At 44.6% G+C, this 24,949-nt stretch overlaps 1 protein-coding gene across 9 annotated transcripts in view; it reads right to left on the reverse strand.

The window, feature by feature from the left end:
* Positions 1-24,949, reverse strand: part of SLC4A8 (solute carrier family 4 member 8) — a 75,825-nt gene that overhangs the window by 35,290 nt on the left and 15,586 nt on the right. For 5 of the 9 annotated variants that reach the window (XM_019419395.2, XM_019419402.2, XM_019419401.2 and 2 more), the window contains exons 3-11: positions 14,809-14,976; positions 14,175-14,310; positions 12,276-12,436; positions 8,762-8,950; positions 7,792-7,883; positions 6,674-6,831; positions 5,654-5,741; positions 4,340-4,486; positions 3,401-3,501 (exon numbers count right to left, since the gene is read on the reverse strand). In XM_019419395.2, coding sequence (XP_019274940.1) covers positions 3,401-3,501; positions 4,340-4,486; positions 5,654-5,741; positions 6,674-6,831; positions 7,792-7,883; positions 8,762-8,950; positions 12,276-12,436; positions 14,175-14,310; positions 14,809-14,976 — 1,240 coding nt within the window. Of the gene's footprint in view, positions 1-3,400; positions 3,502-4,339; positions 4,487-5,653; positions 5,742-6,673; positions 6,832-7,791; positions 7,884-8,761; positions 8,951-12,275; positions 12,437-14,174; positions 14,311-14,808; positions 14,996-24,949 lie in introns of all 9 variants that reach the window. The other 4 variants (XM_019419397.2, XM_019419398.2, XM_053894861.1 and 1 more) reach the window with 3 other exon arrangements.

The following is a 24,949-nucleotide window of genomic DNA, read 5'->3' on the forward strand; positions in this document are numbered from 1 at the left end:
GAAAGGACTTACCCGTGTAGAGGGTCACTAGGCTCTGGAGCACTGACTTAGGGAGACCTTCTCTGGAGGGCTTTAAGGACAGGCCAGCCATCCATTTGTCTGGTGTGCTTTAGAAGAAACCTGTTTGAAGTGTGTGTGTTGGGGGGGCGGGGAATCATCGAGATAGCAGCTCCTGGTTCTTTTTTTCATTAACCCTTCCCAAAAGCAGCATCCCCAATGAGGTACATAAATATGCCTTGGAAAAGCCCTTTCTTGGAAAACCCTTCTCTTCCCTGCGGTGACACTTGTGACCTAGGAACACTCTAGTCAGACTTTTGTCTTTGTTATGTACGGGAATGCATCAGCATCACGGAGGTCCAACACACTGTGCTCCAGCCCGGCCTCAGGTTAATACAGGACTGTTTTCAACTTGCCTCCTTTCCTGCCTTAAGAGTCTACACGCCCCCATCTTCATATACCTCCCCGTCCAACAAATAGAACATCCCCTAAGTCTCCAGGTTTTGCCCCAGGCCTTGCAACATTGTACACACAAGGCAGGTTTTCCACCTCAGAGAAACACAACTAATGGTATGAAGAACTATTTTTTGTCTGTGTAGTCCAGGCGGGTCCAGAAAGTTCTAGGATGTTCATCTATGGGGGAGGGTTTGCTTTGACTCCCTACAAACTTTGAGATTTGGAAAGAGAAAAGGGTTGGCACAGAAGCATAATCTCTGATGCAGGCATGAAGTCACCTGACCTACAAGGCTATAATAGGAGAAAGGCCATGTGTCTTGAGGTCTTTTACTAAGGGCTCTGAGGAAAATTTTGGGAACTCAGGAAGAGGAGGTATCTCCCATACCAAGCAGCCCTAGGCCCTGAACCTAGATAACCCTTCCTTTCAGCTTTATCAACTCCATTAACTTCCTGACAAGACATGAAGGGAGAACTTCCTCAAACCCTAGATAAGTTTGTGAGTAAAGGTACTTTGACACTGTGAGTAAGCATGTGATGATCCTGGCCACATGAGATCTTCTTTTGGGATGTCAGGCACCATTTCTGAGAATCAACAATTCTTGAGATCTAATCTAATGGTCTCCCAAACTCCCACGTGGACTGGATTATAAATGACCCCCTCGAGGGGCGCCTGGGTGGCTCAGTCGGTTAAGCGGCCGACTTCGGCTCAGGTCATGATCTCGTGGTCCATGAGTTCGAGCCCCGTGTCGGGCTCTGTGCTGACAGCTCAGAGCCTGGAGCCTGTTTCAGATTCTGTGTCTCCCTCTCTCTGACCCTCCCCGTTCATGCTCTGTCTCTCTCTGTCTCAAAAATAAATAAACGTTAAAAAAAAAATTTTTTTAAATGACCCCCTCGAAAGGCCTGGGACTTTAGTTTATTCTCCTCTAACACCAAAAGAAACCTGAAATCTCAAATCATTTGGAGGAAACCCTGTTGCCCTCATTTCCACTACCTTCAAACTCTAAGTCCTAGGGTGTGAACACCATTTATATTCAAAAGATATATCACCACCCTGAAATACCATCAAACACCCAAGACCCTTTCCTTAAAAAACACCACCTCCTCTAGGACCGTCTCAATCCTGGAACCTATTCTAGGGACAGATGCTTCCCTTGAACTGCTTCTCAATACCAGGCCTCCCCACCCAATGCAGACCTCTCCCAACTTTAAAGAAAATGTTAAATTTACTCTTGGAGGTTGCTCCCTCATTTCAGTGATCCCTTCCATCAAAGAGCTATTCTGTTCCTCCATGATCACTCCCCAGAACCCAATTATCTTTCCCCACCCTCAAATACATTCCTCCAGCCAGGAAACACACCCCCATTCTGGACACTGCTAGCTAAGTGCCATCTCTCCTGCTTCTAAGCCCCCTTTCCTAGCTTCTCCCTGAATTTCTAAGAGTAGAAAAATAGATGACTGTCTACAATTCTAGAAAACCCTGAGTTTCCACTGGGTACTGAGGATAGAAAAATAAGGAAAGCAACTTCAAGCAAAGAAGAAAAAAACTAAGGTGAAAGCTAGGAAGTAGAGGACGTTACAAAGCTTCACTCCATGATCTGAGTCCTGTCCTGAGACTCTCCACCCAGCAGATCCTCAGAAACAAGTACAACTTATGGAACCAGAACTATGGTCTCAACCATCTCCCACCACCTGGGGAAACCCTAGATGTCACTCCAACCCAAAACACCATCCTCTTTCACCACCTTCTTACCTGGCAAATCAAAGTTAGTCTGGGAACCTGCTTCCCTAAACTTCCATAGAGAACCTCCTCCTTGGACATCTGTCTTTAGAGTCTGGGCCTAGAAGAGTAGATGGACTATACTGAGACACACCCACATCCCTAAAATACTACTTATTTTCCTACCCTAAGGGAGTTTCTTTACTTAAAATAATCACTCAAGGGGCACCTGGGTGGCTCAGTCGGTTAAGCATCCGACTTTGGCTCAGGTTATGATCTCATGGCTCGTGAGTTCAAGCCCCACATCGGGCTCCGTGCTGACAGCTCGGAGCCTGGAACCTGCTTCGTATTCTGTGTTTCCCTCTCTCTCTACCTTTCCCCACTCATGCTCTCTTTCTCTCTCTTTCTCTCTCTCTCTCTCTGCCTCTCTCTCTCAAAAATAAACATTAAAAATAAATAAATAAATAAATAAATAACCACTAAATATTTATCTATATTTAGTCCACTCATGCTACAGAACAGGGATCACTCTAAAAGTATTCATTCATTTGTTCATCAGATACTCAGTGCCCACTCTGTGCAGGGCACCATGCTGGGTGCTAGGATTATAATGGGCACCCTGCCCTTACGGAGCAAACATTCTAGCAGGAAGGAATGAAGCAATAATGAAGCAATAATGAACAATGAAGCAATAATCATAAAGTATGGGAAGCAATAATAGCAATAATGCTATTGAAGCAATAATAATAACAAATGAAGCAATAATAATAAAGTATGGGAAGGGCTGTAAACCAAGGGGTAGGAGGAAGGTGGCAGACAGGTGAGGGACAAAGCTCAAAGTTGTGACACCACACAGTAGGAATACCTAACCTCATCTAGAGAGAGTGTTAGAAGGCTTCTCAAAGGAAGTGACCCCTAAGCTGAGACAAAAAGGTAAGTAGCAGTTAGCCAGGAGATGAGGGAGGGGACGAGTGTTCAAATCAGAAGGAACAACATGTAGAAAGGACTGGAGGTGAGACAGACTGTGGTCAGTGGTTTGAGAAACTTGAATGAATAAATACAAGATCTGATAAATTCACAATACTTATTACAGTCAGTGGTTCCATTTGAAAAGTCATTCCCAGCCAAAATACTAGAGAGAAGAAGGCTGAAAGTGAAGACTATGACTCATTCCTTTACACAACTTCAGCCCAGTAAGCAGCATGAGCTGTGAAACGTCTCAGAACTTACCGCCCGGTGCGCTGAAGTTCTGGCCCGCTGTGGCCCCCATGTGGTTCCGGTTCTATGTGGCAAACATTTCCATTTGGAACTCCAGGCATTTTCCGCTTCTCCTTTCAACAGAGGAACACAAAATTAGTAAAGTCAGCCATCTATCCTGTCCTTCCTGTTAACAGCGGGGAGTGATAATGAGATCATCCAAAAACAGCCCCCAAATACCCATGTGTTTGTAGTTTTCAAAGGCATTTACTGATTTGGGGCAGTTTATTGACTTTCCTGAAAAACAATAACAACATATAATTTCTCGCCCTCTCTACTAGTGCCTAACTCCTAACCCTGCATTGCTCAGAGACAGAAATATGGAGGCCTGGACATCAGGTGGGACCTAAGTTCCAGTTTCAAATCTGCCTCTGTATAATCTCACTTCACCTTAAAACTCTGAAGATAGTTTCATTGAAGATAGTTTTATTTATTTGTAATATTAAGGATAAAAATACCTGCGTGGGGATGTTGCCGGGAGGGCTGAGTTCGCATCTGTAAAGCACCAGGCCTGGTGTCTCGTGTACAAGGGCTCCTTGGCCACCTTTGATCTGTCCCAAAGTATGCGGGATTCCACCTGTTCTCTCTACACAACTTGCTCTTTTCATCGCATGGCTTCATTCACAATATACTCCCAAGAAATGTGCTTTCCTCTCCTATCCCATCCCACATCAAACCTCCAAAAGCTGGCTTTAAAATTATCCTAGAGTAATCCTGACTGATTGCATCACACCTGAGCCAATCTATGTTACTGTATACTCATTTTTTATAACTGCTCTGTTCATTCTACGTGCCCAAAACAGGGCTATAGCTTGAGTTATTTAGTATCTACCCACATGGTCTTTGCTTTGTCCATGGTGGGTACTCAGTAAGTGACACTTAAGCCACCATTGGCTAATGTGCATACATTACCTGGGAAGGGACATTTTTGGGTGGCTCGATTCTAATGGAGGGGTCCCACTCCCCTGGAGGGAGCACTGTAACCTGGTCTAGGAACTCATCAATCCCCGCCAGGAGATCGTCTCGCTCTTTTGCCTTATACGCCACATCATGAAAAATCTACAGAGAAGAAAAAACCCTTAGGAAAGTTGAAAATAACTTTACTTAAAACAATCCCCAATGAAGGGCACCTGGGTGGCTCAGTCGGTTGTGCAGTTGAGCGTCCAACTCTTGATTTTGGCTCAGGTCATGATCTCATGGTTCATGAGTTCGAGCCCTTGCATCAGCCTCCACGCTAACAGCACAGAGCCTGCATGGGATTCCCTCTTTCCCTCTCCTCTCCCCCTCCCCAACTCATGCCCTTGCTCTCAAAATAAATAAATAAACTTAAAAACAACAACAACAATCACCAATGAATGTGGTGAAGGACAGATACAACCTCATGATTTTTATCTCTGTCATGGGGAATGACATGACAATGTGGAAAACTTCAGCATTTAAAAAAGTGCAAGGATAAAAGCATAAAAAAATGAAACTAAAGATGAGATGGGTCAAAAAAGAACTAGATATCTGTATGCTAGTACAAGAAAAGATGAGACTCTAAAGTTGTATAATTGTTATCCCCCCAAAGAGTGGGACAAAAGGCAAGATACATGGGAAAATTTTCCTGTCATAATGGTTGGAAAAAGTGGATGAAATTCCTAATGAAGGTCCCCCATGAAATAAGCTTCCCAATAAAAGACAGATGACAAAACACAACCCCCATCTCCCTCTGCCTGCTAACACATATGCCTTAAAAACCCGACCCTGCAGCTTACAAGAGCAGTACAGTCCTCACTAGGGCATGTAGTGGGGATTCAGCACCATGGCAGCCACAATGTCTGGTTGTTTGGGACATTCACATCTCAGTACCCTAGCTCATACCCCTGACCCTCACGTGGAATAAGAGTGAGGGTTCTTTATGTAAATAGCTTTTATGTATGCAATTAGCCATCCTCTCTAGAAGGTTGTCAGCCTTAACACCTTTCTCTCTAGGCATCCTAAGAGCCAAGGATAATTTTCCCAGAAAAAGATTTCTCTGCATCCTTGGGAGAGATGATATAGGAAGAAATAACCCCAGAAGGTTTGGTCTTCCCACAAAAAGCATTCAGAGACGTGACCTGACCTGCTTCCCAGAAGACACTGCAAGGGTGATTATTTTATCCCCAACAGATAACTCAGGGTCTAGCACAGAGTAAATACTCAATACATATTTACAGCATGAACGAAAAGCAGAATGGTGCATACCTCATCTGTCATGATGGTGGCCATGGATCTGCCAATCTCATGGTACTGCTGACCTTTCCCTACTGGACCCAACAGGATAAACAAAAATCTGGCAACACACACAGAGGATGAAATTATAAACTATGTAAGAAGACATAAAGAAGTGGCATCTTATTCCTCTCCAAACAACGAAACATTTCTCTCTCCTATCAACCAGAAATCACTGTGGTAACTTCAATAAAAGGAGACAGACTAATGATGGAGCAATATAAGTGACCTTGACCTAACAGCTCCACTCTGAGCATTGGACATATTTGTATGACTCCATTCAATAATGTGGTTATAATTGTTAGGGTTTCCATAGACACAATTCCTTGCTATAGGAAAAAAAAATTCCTTTTTTTTAATTCTTTTTTTTAAAACATGCCATTGTTGTGCAAATTCAAGGTTTTCTGAATCTCATTCATTGCTCTAATAAGCAAATGATGGGGAGAGGAGAGGGATAAGGAAGTTGACATGATCAAGCCCTGTAGAGGAGTCGAAATTGTGTTCTGGACATCTGAATACTCTGTAATTAATGGGGCTCTGAATCACCTGAATCACCACCTTCAGAGTGCACGAATAGCCTTTTGAACAAATGTAGACATATTTGCAAACCATACAAATCCTGCCAGAACCGTGGAAAGAGACATCAGTACTTTTGCTCAGACATATTTCCCTGAAACACGGCTCTGTGGAACTGAGAGGGTAAGACTCAGGCTTCCCACCATAACAAGTGATTAGCCTGTGATACGCCCTTGGGATGCTCTTCAGTTCTCCACTCCCAAGGCTATAGTTACTTAAAAGTCATAGCCTTAAAAGTCTTAGAATTCTTCTGCGTGGAGGTTAATCCAACATACCCACAGTGAGATCGCTGCTGAATTTTAAACAGCATTCCCCAGTTAATCCCAAATTTTGGCACTAGCTGGTTTCTTCTACCAGAGCTCACACAAATCTGTGCTTTAGACAGGATGCACTGAGTTTTGCTGCCCTTGTCTTTACCTTGTTGGGATGGGCACTTCTGTCAGACCCGAGAGAAGAACGGCTGGAGAGAGCCTTACAAAGGCAACGATGGGGCGGTCCAGAGAATCCACCTCACCAACCAGGACATTTGAGGCCTCGGCCCCAGTGGGAATTTTTTTCATGAAATGAAGATCCACCTGAAAGTCCAAAAGAACCTTCTGACAACCTAGGAGCTGTCACCTCACACATCAACCCTTACCCTCCCTTACCTTACATTCACCTGTTGTCTCATGATTTAACAAATGTTTGCTCACACCCTTTCATTTGACCTTTGCAATACCTCTGTAAAGTGGATAAAATAGGTCTTATTAGCCTCATTTTTTATTTACAAAAAAAACGAAATGATTGAAACCCAGAGAGGTGAAGTTGACTTGCCCAGTGGAGCCTTTAAGAGAGAGAATTTAAATCCAGGTCCTCTGATTTGAATTTCATTACACCACGCTTTCTCACCGACTGTTTTTGAAGCTCTCGGTCAAATTTTTTCCATTTTAAAACACTTGACTGCTTTGTCAGAGGTTTCAGCTTTTCTAAATAAAACAGGGAGACTTCCCAGCAGAGAAGTGATGCGACCCCATCTGTGTTCTGGCTAGTGTCGAGGACAGACCAGGGCAATGAGAGGCTGGAGGCAGGGAGATCGAGGCTTGAGCCAGAAGCTGCAGCGAGGCACTGCTACTGCAGAAATCTTAGGATGCCCAAGTCACAGTCCCCAAGAAGAGCCTCGACCACAAAGTAGTTTTAGGAGACAAGAGCAAAAATATTGTTTCCGCAAAACCCTGGGAGGTGAGAAGGGGCTGCTGAAGAGTAAGCACCAAAAACAACTTTGGAAAAACCGGGAGGTCTGTGTCAGGGAGGCTTATCAGGGGCTCCTCTCAGTTCCGGCATCGAACCTGGTGGAATAAACTTGAGTCCGCCCCATGCAGGCTGGAGTGAAAGGGAGAAGACCCAGGCAGAGGGGCCTCCTTTTCTGCAGAAAGGGTTCTGGTCTTAGACAAAAGGTGTTGAACTACCAAAGCTTACCCGGCTTCCAGCGATTGGACTCTCGGTTCCACTAGGAATACTCTTAGGCCTACAAGCCAAGCTCCCGTGTCTCTGCTCACCTTGCTTAAATCCACGGGACTGTGTTCACAATTCACGCCATTTTTTACTTCAAGACTCGTAGTTGGAGCAGACTGAGGAGACACAGTTTGACCTATTCAGAGAAGACAGAATCCTCTGAGCCTCTGCCCTGTCCCCCCTTTGACACACCCCATCCGTCACCCGTTGGCTATGGCTCTCTGTCCTGCAAGGCCCATGGAGAAGAGCTAAGAAGACTGTGCAGATAAGACCCACACATACATGTCTCCTTACGGACTAGTAAAGGGAGGGCCGAAGTCTTACTACTTCCGCACCTTCTTCCTGAACATATTTGTGGTCCTCTTTTCTTCCTCTATTAAAGCAGGAATTCTTAACCAGGAGTGCATATCAGAGACTCCTTTGGATAACGTTTCAAATACGTAGATTCCCAGGCATATCCCCTGCACGTTGTGATTCAGTAAATGTGGGGACAGGGAGACATAGAGATTAGACATTGCCTGGCCACAGAAAAGGAAACCAAACAGCAGCTGAGATCCATGGAATGTCTACAACCCGTCACGCAGCTGATTAAGGGATTTACGTAGAATCACGTATCAAAACCTCACGTTAAACTGATGGGGCAGATGCTATTATCATCCTTATTTCACAGAGGAGAAAGTGAGACTTTAAGAGGTTTAGGAGGCTGCCCGAGGTCACACACTTTGCAAATAGTGGAGCCTGAATCTCAAGCCTCGAAGTCGGACTCAAGAGCCTATACTACTGTATGTTGTGTCCCTAATCTAAAATCAATCTGAGGCAACATCCCTAGTGCCACAGAGATAGATGGTCATCAGTCCCAGCCCCCCATCTTGCCTGTAACCAAACCATATTGTGTGTAAGTGAGCATGGAAACATATTAGACAAATATAGCCTGTACCCTCTGGTAACTCAGCATCTTCAACTAGTTCCTAAGTGTCTTATTAATAAAAGGACAGTCACTCCTAATAATCTTACCATTTTTATCCATCGAATGTGGATCTGACTGCTTCTTGCCAACCTCAGCGAAGGAGCGGACAATGGGAATGAGGTTATTTCTCTTTTTTTCATTCTGATGATGATGCTTTTTGAGAAGGGCTTCCCGTACTTTAACCCTCATGCTGTCATTCAGGTCACTGAACAGTTCTTGCTGGTCCAGGATCAGGTCTGGAAAGCAGGTGCTAACATGAACACTCAAACTGACAGTCAGTGAACTCAAAGAGGCCCGCGTTGAGTGGTATGAGGGGTGAGGGGCGAGGAGTGGGAGAAACAGTTCCACGAGGGTCATTAAAGTATAAGGTACAATCATACCTCAGGGCCTGAAAGATCTATTTGACGACAGCAGCTGTGACAAGTTATACTTTATGCATATAACAGATCATTATTATTAGAAACAATCAAGCATTTAATAGGTGCCAGAACTATGCTATGAACTTTACACAGATTATCCAATCAAATCCTAATGAAACCTCTGAGAAGGAGGTGGTATTGTAACAATTTGTACAGATCCAGAAAACTGAGGCCCAAACGTTACAAAATTTCCCAAGATCTCACATCTAGTAAGTCGCAGAGCTGGGATTCAATCCCAAGACTATCTGACTCAAAAGCCCACACCGTTACCCACTTTGTTCTGTTATCTGCCAAAGTTCCTCTATATTCCCTTCCTCCAACATTTCAACATCGCTATACTCGTCAAGAGGAACGACAACTGTAGAACGCTCCAAATGACAATTTGAAGGTGGAACCGACGTGTATGATTCAGTTAACTAAGTGCCCCAGGCAATTACCATCAACCTTTAACCTGTCAGACCAGCACAGTTGAGGGGGGTTAAAAAATCCCAATAATGAGTATGAGTTCTAGAGGCCCACATTCTGTCCCACTTCTATCACTTTCTGTGTGATCTTGGGCAAGTTACATAACCTTTCCGTACCTCAATTTCCTCATCTGTAATATGGCGCTAATATTATTAACCATCTTCAAAAGTTGTTACAGAAAATTAATGAGATCATAAATACAAAGTGCTGTATCAGTAAATACTTGATACAGTTTACCTATTCTTATCACCAACATGAATACATCAGGTACCTAATGTAAAGAACTATAGCAATTACACTTCAGTCCTACATCCCTATCCCCAAGCCTCCCCAAAACTTCAACCTATTCTCAACCCCAACTCCTTCCATGACTATCCAAGTCTAGAAGAAAATCTATCTTGAATATTCAAGCTGAAGATCCATGGTTTCTCTATATTTAACCTTTATATTGATGGGTTTATTGCTCCCATATTATAAACATCCTTCAGGATCTTTCATCTTTTTTTTTTTTTTAAGATTTTATTTTTAAGAAATCTCTACACCCGACGTGGGACTTGAACCCACAACCCCGAATTCAAGAGTTCACACGCCCCACTGACTGAGCCAGCCAGGTGTCCCAAGATCCTTCATCTTGAAAAAAATTTAAAAGAAGAAGAATGTCCAACCCAGACCCTCCTTTAACTCTGGCACTCTGTCTGTCTCACTCTCTCTCTCTCTCTCCTATCATTTACAGTTTTCAAAAGAGGGGCACCTGGGTGGCTAAGGTTGTTAGCATCCAACTTCAGCTCAGGTCATGATCTCACGGTTCGTGAGTTGGAGTCCCCTGTCAGGCTCTGCTCTGGCAGAACAGAGCTTACTTGGGATCCTCTGCCCACTCCCGCTCTCTCTACCCCTCCCCCACATGCTTGTGAGCACATGCACGTGCACATTTTCTCTCTCTCTCTCAAAAATAAATAAACGTAAAAAATAATAAAAATAAATTTTAAAATCTTAAAAAAATAAAATTTAAATCACAAAATAAAGTTCTCAAAAATTTCTCAGTCCCCTGCAATTTGGCTCTCTCAATGAAATTGCTTTTGATAAAATCAATGGCCTTCCAGTTGCTAAATTCAGTGGATGTTTACGTGACCTCTCTGCAGCATTTGACACTGAGGAGTTGAAACTCTCTCCCTTCTTAGCTTTTGTAACGAGCTGAATGGTGGCCCCCTCGAGACTTCTATGTACTAATCGCCCAGAACCTGTGACTGTGATCTTATTTGTAAAAAGGGTCTTTGCGCATGTAACTAAGTTAAGGATCTCAAGATCATCGTGGATGATATTGACAAATATTCTCACAAGAGAGACACAAATGAGAAGTCCATGCGAAGACAGAGGCAGACTGGAGTTATGCATTCCTGAGAAGGAACACCTTGAGCCACTAGAAGCTGGAAGAAGCAAGGAATAACTTTCCCCTAGAGCCTTCAGAGGGGACACAGGGTCTCATCAGTGCTGACCCCTCCCCTGTTTCCCCAAGTGATCCCAGAGAGGCAGAATCTCTTGGTACACTTGCAGAAAAGCTTGAAGAAAACTTTATTTCACTGTCTAGCCAAACAGAGCCAAGCTGAGGGAAAAACCTTCACATGCACCCAGGTGTTTCCCAAACGCCATTCCTAAAACATGGTAACAACACTCAACATCAGGAAACCCCATCAGACATCTCCCATTACATCTTGCTGAAAAAATGGGGGTACTGTGGCTCAGTTTCTTACATGTCTTCCCTAGCTGCCATGTTTACAAATCTTTCCTTAACACCTTTTTCTCTGCACAACTCCCAGTTGCCCCTTCCTCTAATTATTACCAAGACATATCTCTGTTGTTGCACTTACTTAAATTGTTCCACGGTAATTTCCCCCGTTAGAAGGTGAGTCCCTTGAGAGTAGGAACTATATCTTATTTCCCTGTGCCTAGCATATTACCAAGTGTAAATAGATACAAAATAAATGTGTGCTAAATGAATAGGCACCGAACACCCTGTCATTTGAAATAGGCTGTGAAATAGGTAGAGTGGTTTCTTAGTTTAAAACCCATCCCACAGGGCACCTGGGTGGCTCAGTCGGTTGAGCATCCCAACTCTTGATTTCGGCGTAAGTCAGGATCCCAGGGTCATGGGATCAAGCTCCGCATTGAGCTCCACGCTGACAACACAGAGCCTGCTGTTCTCTCTCTCTCTCTCTCTCTCTCTCTCTCTCTCTTTCTCTCTCTTTCCCTCCCCCCCCCCACTCTCTCTCTCTCAAAATAAATAAGTTTAAAAAAATAAAAAAATTAAATTAAAAACCCATCCCACAGCTAAAGACATTGAGGTCGAGAAGGTTCAGTGACTGGCATAATGACACAAAGCTACTTTATTCTTTCCTCCACACTTCTTTTTTTTAATGATTATTCGTTTTTTTAAAAGAGAAAGAGAGAGAGGGGGTGAGCAGGGGAGGGGCAGAGAGAGAGGGAGACACAGAATCCGAAGCAGGCTCCAGGCTCTGAGCGGTCAGCACAGAGCCCAACACAGGGCTCGAACTCATGGACCCCGAGATCATGACCTGAGCTGAAGTCGGACACTTAGCTGACTGAGCCACCCGGACGCCCCTCCACACCACACTTCTTAATTTAAACAAACATTCCTCTGTTTTCTCTCACCTACGCTTACCTGAAATTTCTTCTATGCTATTTGCACGCATATCCAGAAGGACTGTTCCATTTATAAGGCAGCTCCTTAGCTCAAAGAGACTATGCAGTGAAAGGGTTGCCACATAAGGCTTGCTCCAGCGCTCTCCCCCATCCTCGACATCTTCTTCAAACTTCAGCCACCTGAAAGCGTGACAAAGGTGCCAGAGGTAGAAAATGAAGGATTTTCACAAGAGAATTTTCTTTTAATTTTTTTTAATGTTTATTTGTTTGTTTTGAGAGAGGGACAGACAGAGAGCAAGCAGGGGAGGGGAAGAGAGAGAGGGAGACAGAATCCTAATCAGGCTCCAAGCTCTGAGCTGTCAGCGTGGAGCCCGATGCGGGGCTCAAACTCACGAACCGTAAGATCATGACCTGAGCTAAAATCAAGAGTCAGACGCTTAACTAACTGAGCCACCCGGGCGCCCCTTACGAGAGAATTTTTAATGTAAGCCACAAAGAAAGACATCTGAATAATCATACTGAACGTTGTAATTTAATCTATATGTTCAGGGTACATTGGTAAGTGAAAAAAAAGCAGGTTATAAAACAGTGCAAAATTGAGTACAGTTTGATCCCATTTCTATTTAAAGAAAGATTTAAAAATACAAACACACATGTATAAGACACCAAATGCTGTATCCCTCATAATACCTGGGGTAGTAAAATTATACATAATTTTCATCTTCTCCTTTTTGCTTATCTTTATTTTCCAATTTTGTATAATGAGCACATATTACTTGTGTAACAGATAGATCTCAGGGCGCCTGGGTGGTTCGGTCAGTTAAGTGTCCGACTTCAGCTCAGGTCATGATCTTGTGGTTTGTGGGTTTGAGACCCCGCATTGAGCTCTGTGCTGACAGCTCAGGGCCTGGAGCCTGCTTGGGATTCTGTGTCTCCCTCTCTCTCTGCCCCTCCCCTGCTTGTGGTCTGTCTCTCTCTGTCTCTCAAAAATAAACATTAAAAAAAAAAAAAAGATAGATCTCATCGGTATCATTTCGGTATATTAATAAAATGATCATATTTTTCTTTTTAAAAAGCTCTGTGTGACCTTTAGAAGTTGGCAAAGACAGAATAACAAGACGAATTGCCTTTTCACTTGGTATCAGGTTGATTGGCTTGTCTAATCCTCTCCAGCCATGGCAAACGTCCAAGGATATAGCAGGGTTCCAGGAAGAGCTGTTCCAATAAGAGCTAGAGCCACACTTTGCTAGTTACCCAATTTGCCTTCTTCCCTGAGGCTCAGGCATGCTGGCTTTGTATTGTCCGTGAGGCTCACTGGTCAATTACAGAGGAGCCCCAGACATGGCCCTGGTTAATCGGAGGGCTCTTTTGGGGTTTGAGCCTCAAGCAAGCCTGGTCACTCTGCAGCTACCCCCAGAAGCCTACTGTCAGGTTAGCTATAACCCCAGGGGTCTCCGTGAGGTTGGGCTGTCTCAAAAATTCTGAAACTCCCAGTAAATTAAAACCCAAACGAATTAAAATTCTATGGTTCACCTGCAGAAAAGTCTTCACCTATGCTATATTTTCTGGGCTGGGTCCAAACCAAGGCGGTCCCATGAAACATCTTCTAAGCTAGACCTATAATATCAAGATAGCCCAGGAACAACTCTGGGCCCTAAATAAGTTTGAGGACCCCCTAAAGGTTCTGTTGTTTCTGCCACCAATCCCAGGCTCAAGGTCAATTGGTACAGACGTCACCAGAGACATCACAAAGAGGCCGACATCAAGACTTCGCATAGAAGACTCTGGAACATTAATCCCCATGTCAATCATTACTTCTCCCATGAAGAAATAAACGAAAAGCAGACCTGTCACTTGCTGAAAGGTCCAAGTTGGTCTACCCAAGCAAATCTTGACCCAGGTTATTTTAGGGCCTTACCTGGCTGTCTCCTTCCATTCAGCATCTTCTCCCTCTTTCATACAGATCTCATCCAGCTCTGTGAACAGCTCGTGAGGTACATGCTCTTCATCTTCCTCAGTGCCCAGAATGAACTGAACACGCTGAGATGGTGTGTCTGGAAAATCAACCACAGAGAAAGGTCTGCTCCCAGCCTCAACTTAGAGCAGAAATAGCATTCTGCTATACTTAGCACATCTGGGGGCCTTATAACTTCAGGAACATAGAGAAGACAATTCTGAATGTAGATCAAAAACATTTCTTTACCACCTACCACCCCTCACCCCCAAAATGCTATTCTATGCAAGCAGTTGAAGGGAGGGAAAAATTATGAGCTAAGACCACTTGAAGAAAACCCACAACAAACTGGAAATCTGATTAATTTGATCAAAAAACATGGATAATTTTCCGGCAAATGATTTCATCTATATAGTCATTGATTTGGGGGGACCTGAACTATGAATTTTTCAGGAAGGTATTTTTGATTCTTAGAGGCATTTCTTCTTGGAAGCAAGCTCTGAAAACTCTACAAAAGGATTAGAGAAGCAAGACCACCTACTTGACGTCCATCACACATTCCCTCAGCCTCACCGAGGTCCCAGCCATGGACACCCACCCTCTGTCCCGAGAGTGTTACCGTGGGCCAGGGCCTCTGGGCCTTCCTCCCCCTGGCTGGCTCCTTTGCCCCGCCCACGTCTCCGGTGCTTCTGGCCATGGGTTCGGTGATGACGATGGCTCTGTCGGCCCAGAGGCATCCGAACCCCCACATACAGAGTTCTATGACCTAGAACAAAGAAGAAGGTCTGTGCAAAGAATGCCTTTTTCTTTTTTTTAGGTTTTTATTTATTTATTTTTGGTAATCTCTATACCCTACACGGGGCTCAAACTCACAATCCCAAGATCAAGAGTCTCACGCTCCTCTGACTGAGCCAGCCAGGCACCCCAGAGAATGCCATTAGTAAAAGGAATTGAGCATATTTAAGAGAGAAAGAAAATCATAGTTCTCTGGCCTGGTCACAACGCTAGTGGCAAAACTTCAAAGACTTCCAGGACTAAAGATGTATAGAGACCTTGGAGTTGACGGACTCCTTCACCCTACAGTGGCTGCAAGCCTCACAGGAGTGTTAAGATCAAAGGAAGTAACTTGCATCAACCTGATTTGCAAACCATAAAGGTCAACACAGATGCTAGTCGTTGTTATGACAATTTGAGCAATTGGAAAAAAGCAATACAGTCACTCTGACAACCGCAGCAAGTCTTGGAAGGGAGGTAGTTTAGAAAAGTGGTTAAATGCCCAAGTTAACCTGCCTGGGTCCTACACTTGACGACATCATTCACTAACCATGTAACCTGGAACAAGTTATTTAATCTCTCTCTGCTTTTAAAAAAATAATACTAAAAGCTTATTATTTAAACTCAGAGGGTTTATGGGGCACCTGGGTGGCTCAGTCGGTTAAGCGTCCGACTTCAGCTCAGGTCACAATCTCACGGTCCGTGAGTTCGAGCCCCGCATCCGGCTCTGGGCTGATGGCTCAGAGCCTGGAGCCTGCTTCCGGTTCTGTGTCTCCCTCTCTCTCTGCCCCTGCCCCGTTCATGCTCTGTCTCTCTCTGTCTCAAAAATAAATAAACGTTAAAAAAAAAAAATAAACTCAGAGGGTTTTTATGAGCAGTAAATAAGATAATGTATGTACAATGCTTAACACGATGTCAATACATTCTAGAACCAGGTTCCATTACTTTTTTTCTCCTTCGTTGTAGAATAAACAAGCTCAAATAGAAGTGAGACACTAGTTACAAATCATAAGAAGCACGAGTCTGGGGTTGTAGGGAGAGAGAGTAAATATTGTACAAAAAGAGAAGAAGGTGAGAAAACAAGTGATCCCGCAGCATACCTGCATAGGTCCTCCTTTTCTACTCACTTGTTCCTTCTATAGGCAATATTTTTTTCTGCTCGTGACTTCTAGGCCTCTCTCACCTCCACTGGCTTTCCCTGCTTTCCTGCCAGGCCTGAAGCGCAAAATCAGTAGCTCCTGGGATGCTACCACCCCTGACACGCAGAGCCTTAGTCTTCCCCCCAGTGCTGCCCAGTTACTGCCACTGGCACTCTAGATCCCGGACTGATCCCCTGCTTCTTCCATTACAGAAGCATTCCAATCTTCAGTCACTGTCGTCAATTCCACAAGCCTGATTGACACTTCCTCCCTCTGAGCAGGTGACCTCACTTCATATGTTACTAAGAAGACTTAGGCTGTCTCATGTGACCTCTGTCCATCTCAGCCTGGCTTGCTTTCTCCCCCAGCTTCTCCTCTTTGCCAGGCTAATGAGCGTGGCCTCCCATGCATCCGGAGTCCTACTCCATCAGCTATCCCCAGTCTCTCCTTTCTATCTACCCCTTCCACAGCTTTCTCTTGATTACAAGTCTCTCTCTCTCTTTTTTTTTTTAAGTAAACTCAAGGCCCGACGTGGGACTCGACCTCATGACCCTCAGAACAAGAGTTGCATGCTCTACCAACTGAGCCAGCCAGGTACCCCAAGTCTCTCCTATCTTAAAAAGAAAGTTTCCCAATATGGTGCTACCCTCTAAGCTTCTACCTGTCCTTTTCCCTTCTCCATCAAACCACTGTCGGGAGCAGTCTACCCACCTAGCTCCCTTTCCTCACCATCTCCTTATTCCATAGCATCTACATGTGGCTACTTTCCACTGAAAGTGTCCTCATTAGGGACCACTTAATCACCAAATCTCTATCATCTTATGTCTCTCTCAAAAGCCTTTCTTGAGAGCCCACCATGTGCCAGGCTATCCTGGTATCCAAATCCCTAGACTACTTCCTCTCCTGGATGGTCCAGGGTCCCTTAGCTCCTGTACCCCTGCCCTCCCTTGCTCATTTGCACTCCTCTGACTATGCTTCTCCATCCCTTCCACAATCCCCCAAAGGAAAAATCCCTAGGTTTTGGTCTTGGGCCCTTCCCTTTTTCTATTGGCATCTACTCTCACGATTTGAAAGTTTACTTCTTCAAACAACACCCAAATCTTTATCTATGGCAATTCAATACAGCCCAAAGCAAACCCATGATCCTCCACTTCAAGTCAGGCTCATACCCATTTCTTCCATGTTTCTGTTCATGGCATCACCATTCTCTCCACTTTCCAGGCCTGAAACCTCAGAGCTATTCCCCATGCCCCTCAGTGTTACATCCTCCAGATTAGGGATGTCAAGGCTTTCTCTCCTCCCACTTTGACAACAGCAGGAGTCTCCTTCCTGCCTCCCACATCGATTCATTCCTACAAATGAGTCTTCCTGAAGCACTGCTCTGATCACAGCTCACTTCTGTGCAGCCAGGACCCTCAGGCCCCAGTCTCCTTTCTAGTCGTTTCTTTACTAGGACAAATCGTGCATTCACTAGGAAAAGAAAGGGAAGGGGCTTCTAAAAGAACTGAGTGATCGGCTCAAGAGAGACTCAAGTGGAAATCCCACACACGGTCACCTCATTTAAACATTCTGGAGGTGGGGGGTGCAGGTCTAGAGATGTACCCCTTCTGCATCCACCCCAGACACCCTGTCTCCTCTCCACAGCCTCAGATGCTTACACCTGCCACCATCTCACGTTCTTTACCTGAACCAACCTGCTATTCCACAAATGTGCCAATGCCTTCCAGACACGGACTTGGCTCACCTCCACAAGATTCACAGCAAACGCACCTTCCTTCCTTCCTGCTATTATTCCTGATCTCCTCAATCAGATGTGCTGTCTCCTTCTAAATCCCCAGAGCCCTTGGCTAACATTCTCTCATGCACTTATTTTATGCCTTGAACTAGAATTAATACCGCCCACTATTCATCTGCAGGCTTCTCAAGGTCCCAGGTCAGACTTTCTTCCTCTTGGAATCCCTCACATAACAAAGCACAGTGTTTTACAGATGGCCATTGCTGCACAAATGTACAGAAAACGGAACGTCTCTTAAGAGCCTCTCTCGGGAAGATAACTTCTCAGGAGTCCAAAATCTAACCTAAGAGGGCCTCTAATCTGAAAGGAGCTACAAAAGGTATGTGTCACCAAAGTGAATGTGTTTAGGGTAGAAGAAAAACTCACCAAAGCATGAGAGGATTGAGAAGGTCCAAGCCAACCTGAGAATGTAAAGCTTAATCCAGGAAGACTTCCTGGATAGGGGAACTTTATGGAAAGAGTTACCAACTCTTCATCTTCGTTCCATAGCAATGGGGTTTCCTAAGACTGTGCTCAACTTCTTTAGGGGTTCCTCAGTAAGTGCTCTCCACTTCCAAGTGGAGTTAACATGCCTTTGAGTGCAGCTCTAACAGTCCTTTCTCTATGTCTCCCTCCTTTTCTTTAACCTCTCCTGCCTTCCAAATTCCAAAGCGATAAAGAAAAATAAAAAGAAACAGGATTATATATACATCTTCTCTATCCATTCATCTCTGGATGGACACTTGGATTGCTTCCATATCTTAGTTCTTGTAAATAATGCTATAATAAGCATAGGGGTGCATGTATCTTTTTGAATTAGTGTTTGCATTTTCTTTGGGTAAATACCCAGTAGTGGAATTACCGGATCATACGGTAATCCTATTTTTAATTTTGGGGGGAAGAAACCTCCATACTGTTTTCCACAGTGGCTATACCGATTTACATACAAACGATGGAATATTCCTCAGTCATAAAAAAGAATGAAATCTTGCCATTTGCAACAACATGGATGGACCTAAAGGGTATATAACGCTAAGTGAAGTAAATCAGACAGAGCAAGGGAAACACCGTATGATTTCACTCCTGTACGGAATATAAGAAACAGAACAAACGAACAAAGAAGAAAGAGACCAAACACACACTCTCTTAAATACAGAGAACAAACTAGTGTTTGCCAAAGGGGAGGTGGTGGTGCAGGTGAAGGAGATGATGGAGATTAAGGAGCACACCTATCATGATGAGCACTGAGTACTGTACAGAACTGTTGAATCATTACATTGTGTACCTGAAACTAATGTAACACTGTATGTTAACTATACTTCAAGAAAAAAAGGAACAGTACTGGAGGGAAAGCTGATGAGAGATTTATTTGAATGCTGAGAGGCAGGAGGATAAAATATTTAGTATCTAGTGGAATCACACCTCCCATCCTCATCCTGTCTCAGGGCAATCCTGTGTTGACTCATGCACATCTCAGGACATTTCTGACAGGCAGATCTCCGAACATAGTGTAGTCACCTCGTAACTTTATTGAAATAAAAATACAGAGCCAGAAGAAGTCGTCTGCTAAGATGTGGGATTCCAAACCTCTGACATTGTCAGTGAAAACTATAAAATGTGAAAATGACTAAGTTGAATGCCATCTCAATAAAATACCATCTGTTAACTAATAATGTTCCACTATAGTATGTTAATTAGTTCCCCGTAGTATACCGCTGAGACCGACCTGGGCTGGAGTCACCTAACTGTTCCAGGTCCTGTCCCAAGGGCTGGGGATACAACAGCAAAAAGTACAAGGTCCCTGTCCTCAAGACACAGATTCTAGTTAGGGGAGACAGACACCATGAAAACAACATATTATTTCAAGTATTGATAATTATCCCAAGTAAAAACATGCTGAAGGGTTTGGGGTAGAGGGTAGGATGAAGAAGAGAGATTGTAGCTAAGATGATCACAGGCGACATCTGAGTGATGAGGAGAGGCCATGAGAAGAGCAGTCCAGGGCAAGGCAAGATCAAGTGCATAGGCTTTACAGTGGGAATGTGCAAATTCCAAAGCCAAAGTAGGGCCAGTAGGGCCAGAGCAAGATGAAAGAGGAAAGAAGAGGAGGAGGAAAAGGTACAGAGAGGCAGGCAGGGACAGATCATGAAGAACCCATGGGCAGTGAAAAGCATAATTAGATCCCAGAGAACCACTTCAACCAGCCCCTAAAATAGTGACCTAGGGGGTTGCCTGGCTGGCTCCGTCAGTAGAGTGTGCAACTCTTAATCGCAGGGTCGTGAGCTTCAGCCTCATGTTGGGTGTTGAGAGTGCTTAAAAATAAAATCTTCAAAAAAAATGTTTTAACAAGAATAAAAAATAAAATAGTGACCTACGTGTTGTAAAACTGTGTCCAGGTCGAGCTTGGCTTGCGTGAAGAAAAGCCTCACCGAGGGGTGACTCTCAGTCCTTCAACAGAGGCATCCCAACCATTAGCTTCCTTTCCCAGTAATTCCCCCAGAGGATTATTGGGCAGGCTAGGACCCCCACTTCTCCTTAAGCACATTCTAAATACTTCCACTGGGGGCTTTTGTTGGTGTATTGCTAGTATTATGTAATTTTAAGTACATTCTAAATAGGAATTGAGGGGCAGTGGTTAGGTATTAGAACCTGTTTTATCAGATCTCATTTTCTCGGTGAATTTGCTGTCATTATTAAAGTAAAACAAAGAGGTCGGATCAAATGACTTCTCATGTCCAGTCCAGGTTCTACGTCCAAACTAGGAAAGGCTCAGGCAAGGTCGTTTTTGGAGAAGCCAAGATGGTTCACTTGTTCCCACTCTTCTTACTTGTTGCTGCAAAAAGGCACTCCAGCAGAGTCTCAGTAAATGTTGAGCGAGTGATGCATGGTTTTGCTTGGTATCCAAAATTCCCACTAGGCAAGTCTGAGGATAGTGGGGAAGACACCCTTCAGATGCCTTTGGTGCCTCTGTAGGAAGGTAAAGCTTAAATCTTAGGGAAGGAAGACTCTTCTTTCTCTAAGAATTTTTTTGGTCCGATCAGTTCTCACAAACACTAACCAACCACAGTGCCTACCTTTTGAAAATGCCAGAGACAGGTGGAAATGAAAACAAGCCCCAGCAGGGGTCAGAGCTAAGAAGGGCCAAGCGGCTGTCAGAAAATCAGGCCTCAGTTTCTAGGCTGAGGACTCTGAAACAGGGGCTTGGATTTTCTGGATGAGATCAGCAGAGGTGAAGACAAACAAATGGACACTAGGAAATGAACACAGAGTCAATAAAATCTAGTCCATTTAACTGGACTCTGGCAGTCTGGTGACTTCACTAAACGAATCCTATGGTCAGTTTGCTGGCCATTCAACTGCTTTCCCATCCACAGTCTTCTTCCTGCTACCTACCGACCAACTCACCCAGACTCCACCTTCTAAATCTACTCTTTGGGGGCTACTTTTTTTTTTTTATGGTGGTTTAAATTTATTTTTGAGAGAGAGAGAGACACACACACACACACACACACACACACACACACACACACACACAGAATCCGAAGCAGGCTCCAGGCTCTGAGCTGTCAGCACAGAGCCTGATGCGGGGCTCAAACCCACAAACCGCGAGATCATGACCCGAGCCGAAGTCACATGCTCAACTGACTGAGCCACCCAGGTGCAAAGGGGGCTATCTGTATGCAAATACAAGTATTCGTTTGAAAGACTTATGGGAAAGGTGTGACGTTAGTGTGTTTATTTTTTATTTTATTTGTTTATTTTCAAGTTAGTTAACGTACAGTGTAGTCTTGGCTTCAAGAGTAATGCCCGTCACCCACTTAACCCACCTCCCCTCCAACAACCCCAAAATAAGTATGTATACACGTACAGAGAGTAACCATCAGTGGACTGGTGCTGCATCGTGTGGAGCAGGACAGAAGTCACAGCTGTGACCTACCTTGCGGATGGAGACCAGGCCTACCAACACAGAGGGCATGTCATACACACTGTTTGGCCAGTGCCCACGCAGAACTCATTAGCACATACAGAAGACTGTTCCACCCCCTGGGCTAGAGGATGACTCAAAGTCAATAACCAGAGGGGGGAATCTAACATGCGAAGCAGATGCAAGCCTTTTTTTTTTTTTAACTTATAAATAGGATCAAAAGGCTCCTACCTCTGTTACAAACTTATTAGAGGACACTAAACCTGTTCTAGGATCCTTAAGTCTAGTAGTGAATCAGGAATAATGATCCGTCAGGAAAAATGGAAAAAGCCATTATTCCTGTAACTAAAGCAATGTTCCGTGTCCCTCTGGGGGCGGGACAGTCCACTGGAGCACATCATGGACGACTACTGCTCTTTATTGAGTTTATCTTTGGAAATCCGTTCCAATATTTGGTTTGGACTCTTCTCGTATATAAAAAGAATCAATGTCATGGTTTAATGTGCCTTCTCCTACTAATGGAATTAGCTTACGCCAAAAGACGCACACATCCAAAGTCTGTAGCGACATCCCAAGACTAAATCTCTGAAGTAATTCTGAAAAAGGGTGAGGGAATGATTTATGTGATGTGGAGCAGAAGGTAGAAAATTAAGGGGAAAGAAGACCCAGAGATTAATCTGCAGCCACAGAAGCCTGTATCACGGCATACACATTGAAGTGGAACACAATTTACTTCTGTCTTCTATCAAAGTGGGACTGACTTTATTTCATGCCTTCGAGATGACAGCACTCAAGTGCAGCCCGAGTCCTAGGGCCTCCGTCACAGTCAGTCAGGGCAGAGCCTACAGCATGAGCAAGCCTATAGCAGACCCCGGCTCCCTCTCCCGAGCTGCTCGAGAGCCTGAGAAGTGGGCACCATTTGTCCTCCATTTGCCAACAGTGTTTGATTTAAAAAGTGCTAACGGGGCACCCGGCTGGCTCAGTCGGCTGAGTGTCCAACTCTTGGTTTCAGCTCAGCTCATGGTCTCACAGTTCGTGAGTTCAGGCCCCGTGTTGGGCTCTGCACTGCGGAGCCTGCCTGGGATCCCTTCTCTCCCTCTCTCTCCCTGCACCTCCCCCGCATGCACGCACACTCTCTCTCTCAAAATAAAAACAAATAAACTTTTTAAAAAAGTGCTAAGATAAGATTCTAGTTTTCAAAAAGCTCTATGTATAAAGGACCATTTCCCAAGACACTATCCCTTAGAAATGACATGATAGATAGCTTTCTTCTAGAGCAAAATGGTGAGTGCATAAGGAATAGATGATATCGTCTGGAGAAGATGCTCCCACTGCCAATTACTCAGCTGACCTCTGTGAGTGGAACCCGGTCCTCAGGATCCAAGAGGATTTGCTCATGTTTATTATTCTACTCCCAGGCAGACAAGAGTGTTCATCAACGGTTACCTCCTTGCTGAGGGCAAAGGTCTGGTGAGCGCAGACAGCTGAACGGAGAACAACAGCGCTCTCACGGTGCAGTGAGAGGGTAGAGAGGCAACAGGATTATCAGGGCTGAGGGAGGGGTGAGGCAACGAGAGAGATTCCCTATGATGTTTATACCATATAAAAATGTGTATGTGACGGAACAAGACGTTGAGGCTGGGGGGCTCGTGCTGAGTACTGTCCTTCCTTGCGTTAATGCTGAGTGCTGGCCTCCCTCGCAGGCCGTGTGCTGGAATAGAAAGGGCAGAATTCCAGCCCAGTCTCACCCGCCATGAGGCTAAATGACCCTGAGCAGTTTCTCCACCTGTAAAATAGGGATGATACCTACCCACCGGGGCTGCTGTGAAGATGAAAAAGACAACGGGTACGAAGTGCCTCATCAAATGCCTAACACATGAGGGCCATTCAACACATGTCAGCCTCTCACCTCCACACCCTCCCCTTCTCCACTTTCTCCCGGTCGCTGAAACCCACATTGGCTCTTCTTCCATCTGGTCAAAAATAACTTAGAAAACTTGACCTTGATATGTCCAACCTCCACTGACCTCCAGGAGCCACCCACATAAGTTCTCATGGTAACAAACCCAGAGGCTGAGTCAGCCTCTACAGCTCTCACTCTCCCCATCCAGAGGACAAGTTTTCTCTGAGGATTACACAACTTTGATGAAAAAAAAAAAAAAAAAGTCACGGGAACAAGCAGTACAGAGAGAACATTTTACATGCTGTCTCAGTCATTAGAAAGTTGCTGTATCATAGTCTTCCACATTGCAGGGGACGCTGCAGAGACTTAACAAAGGTTTTTGAGCCAAATGTGGGTTCTCATTAAAGCTATACTGGACACAAGCCTTTCTCTAATAAAACCGAACATCACCACTTATCAGGAAACCAGGTCCTATGGGAAAAAGAAAAATGGAAGGGCACTACCAATGGTCATGTGGGGATCTAGGGGTGGGACAGGAAAAAAAAAAGAGCCTTAATAAGGTAAACTAGACAGAGCAGATCAATAAAAACCCCTCTCCTTTCCCTTGCACTTGAGTTGGGGTTTTTTTTTTTAAGTTTATTTATTTATTTTGAGTGAGAGAGAGAGAGAGAATGTGTGTGTTCTCGAGCCAGCGTGCATGTGAGCTGGGGAGGGGCAGTGAGAGAGGGAGAGAGAGAATCCCAAGCAGGCTCTGTGCTGTCAGATGTGGGGCTCCATCTCATGAACTGTGAGATCGTGACCTGAGCCAAAATCAAGAGCCCTACGCTTAACTGCCTGAGCCACCCAGGCGCCCCTCAACTTGGCTTTTTTTTAATGCCTGTTTATTTTCAGAGAGAGGGGGGGGAGGGGAGGGGCAGAGAGAGAGGCAGAGAGAGAATCCCAAGCAGACTCTGCATTGTCAGTACAAAGCCCGATGCAGGGCTCGAACCCGCAAACCATGAGATCATGACCTGAGCCAAAACCGAACGGGACACTTCCTTGACTGAGCCACCCAGGCGTCCCCACCTGGGTTTTTTTAAATACAGTTCTGTGCTGTGAATTAGAGAATAGGGGTGTATGTCTTCTCTTGTCTTAGTTAGATAAAAACACCAGGCAGAAATGGGTATCATTAGAATGGGAAACACTGGAGATGGGGCAAAAACAGGGTTTTATAACCAAGCTGAA

The sequence above is a fragment of the Panthera pardus genome, unplaced genomic scaffold, assembly GCF_024362965.1.
Source record: "Panthera pardus isolate Hobbes unplaced genomic scaffold, ASM2436296v1 HiC_scaffold_6, whole genome shotgun sequence".
NCBI lineage: Eukaryota > Metazoa > Chordata > Mammalia > Carnivora > Felidae > Panthera > Panthera pardus.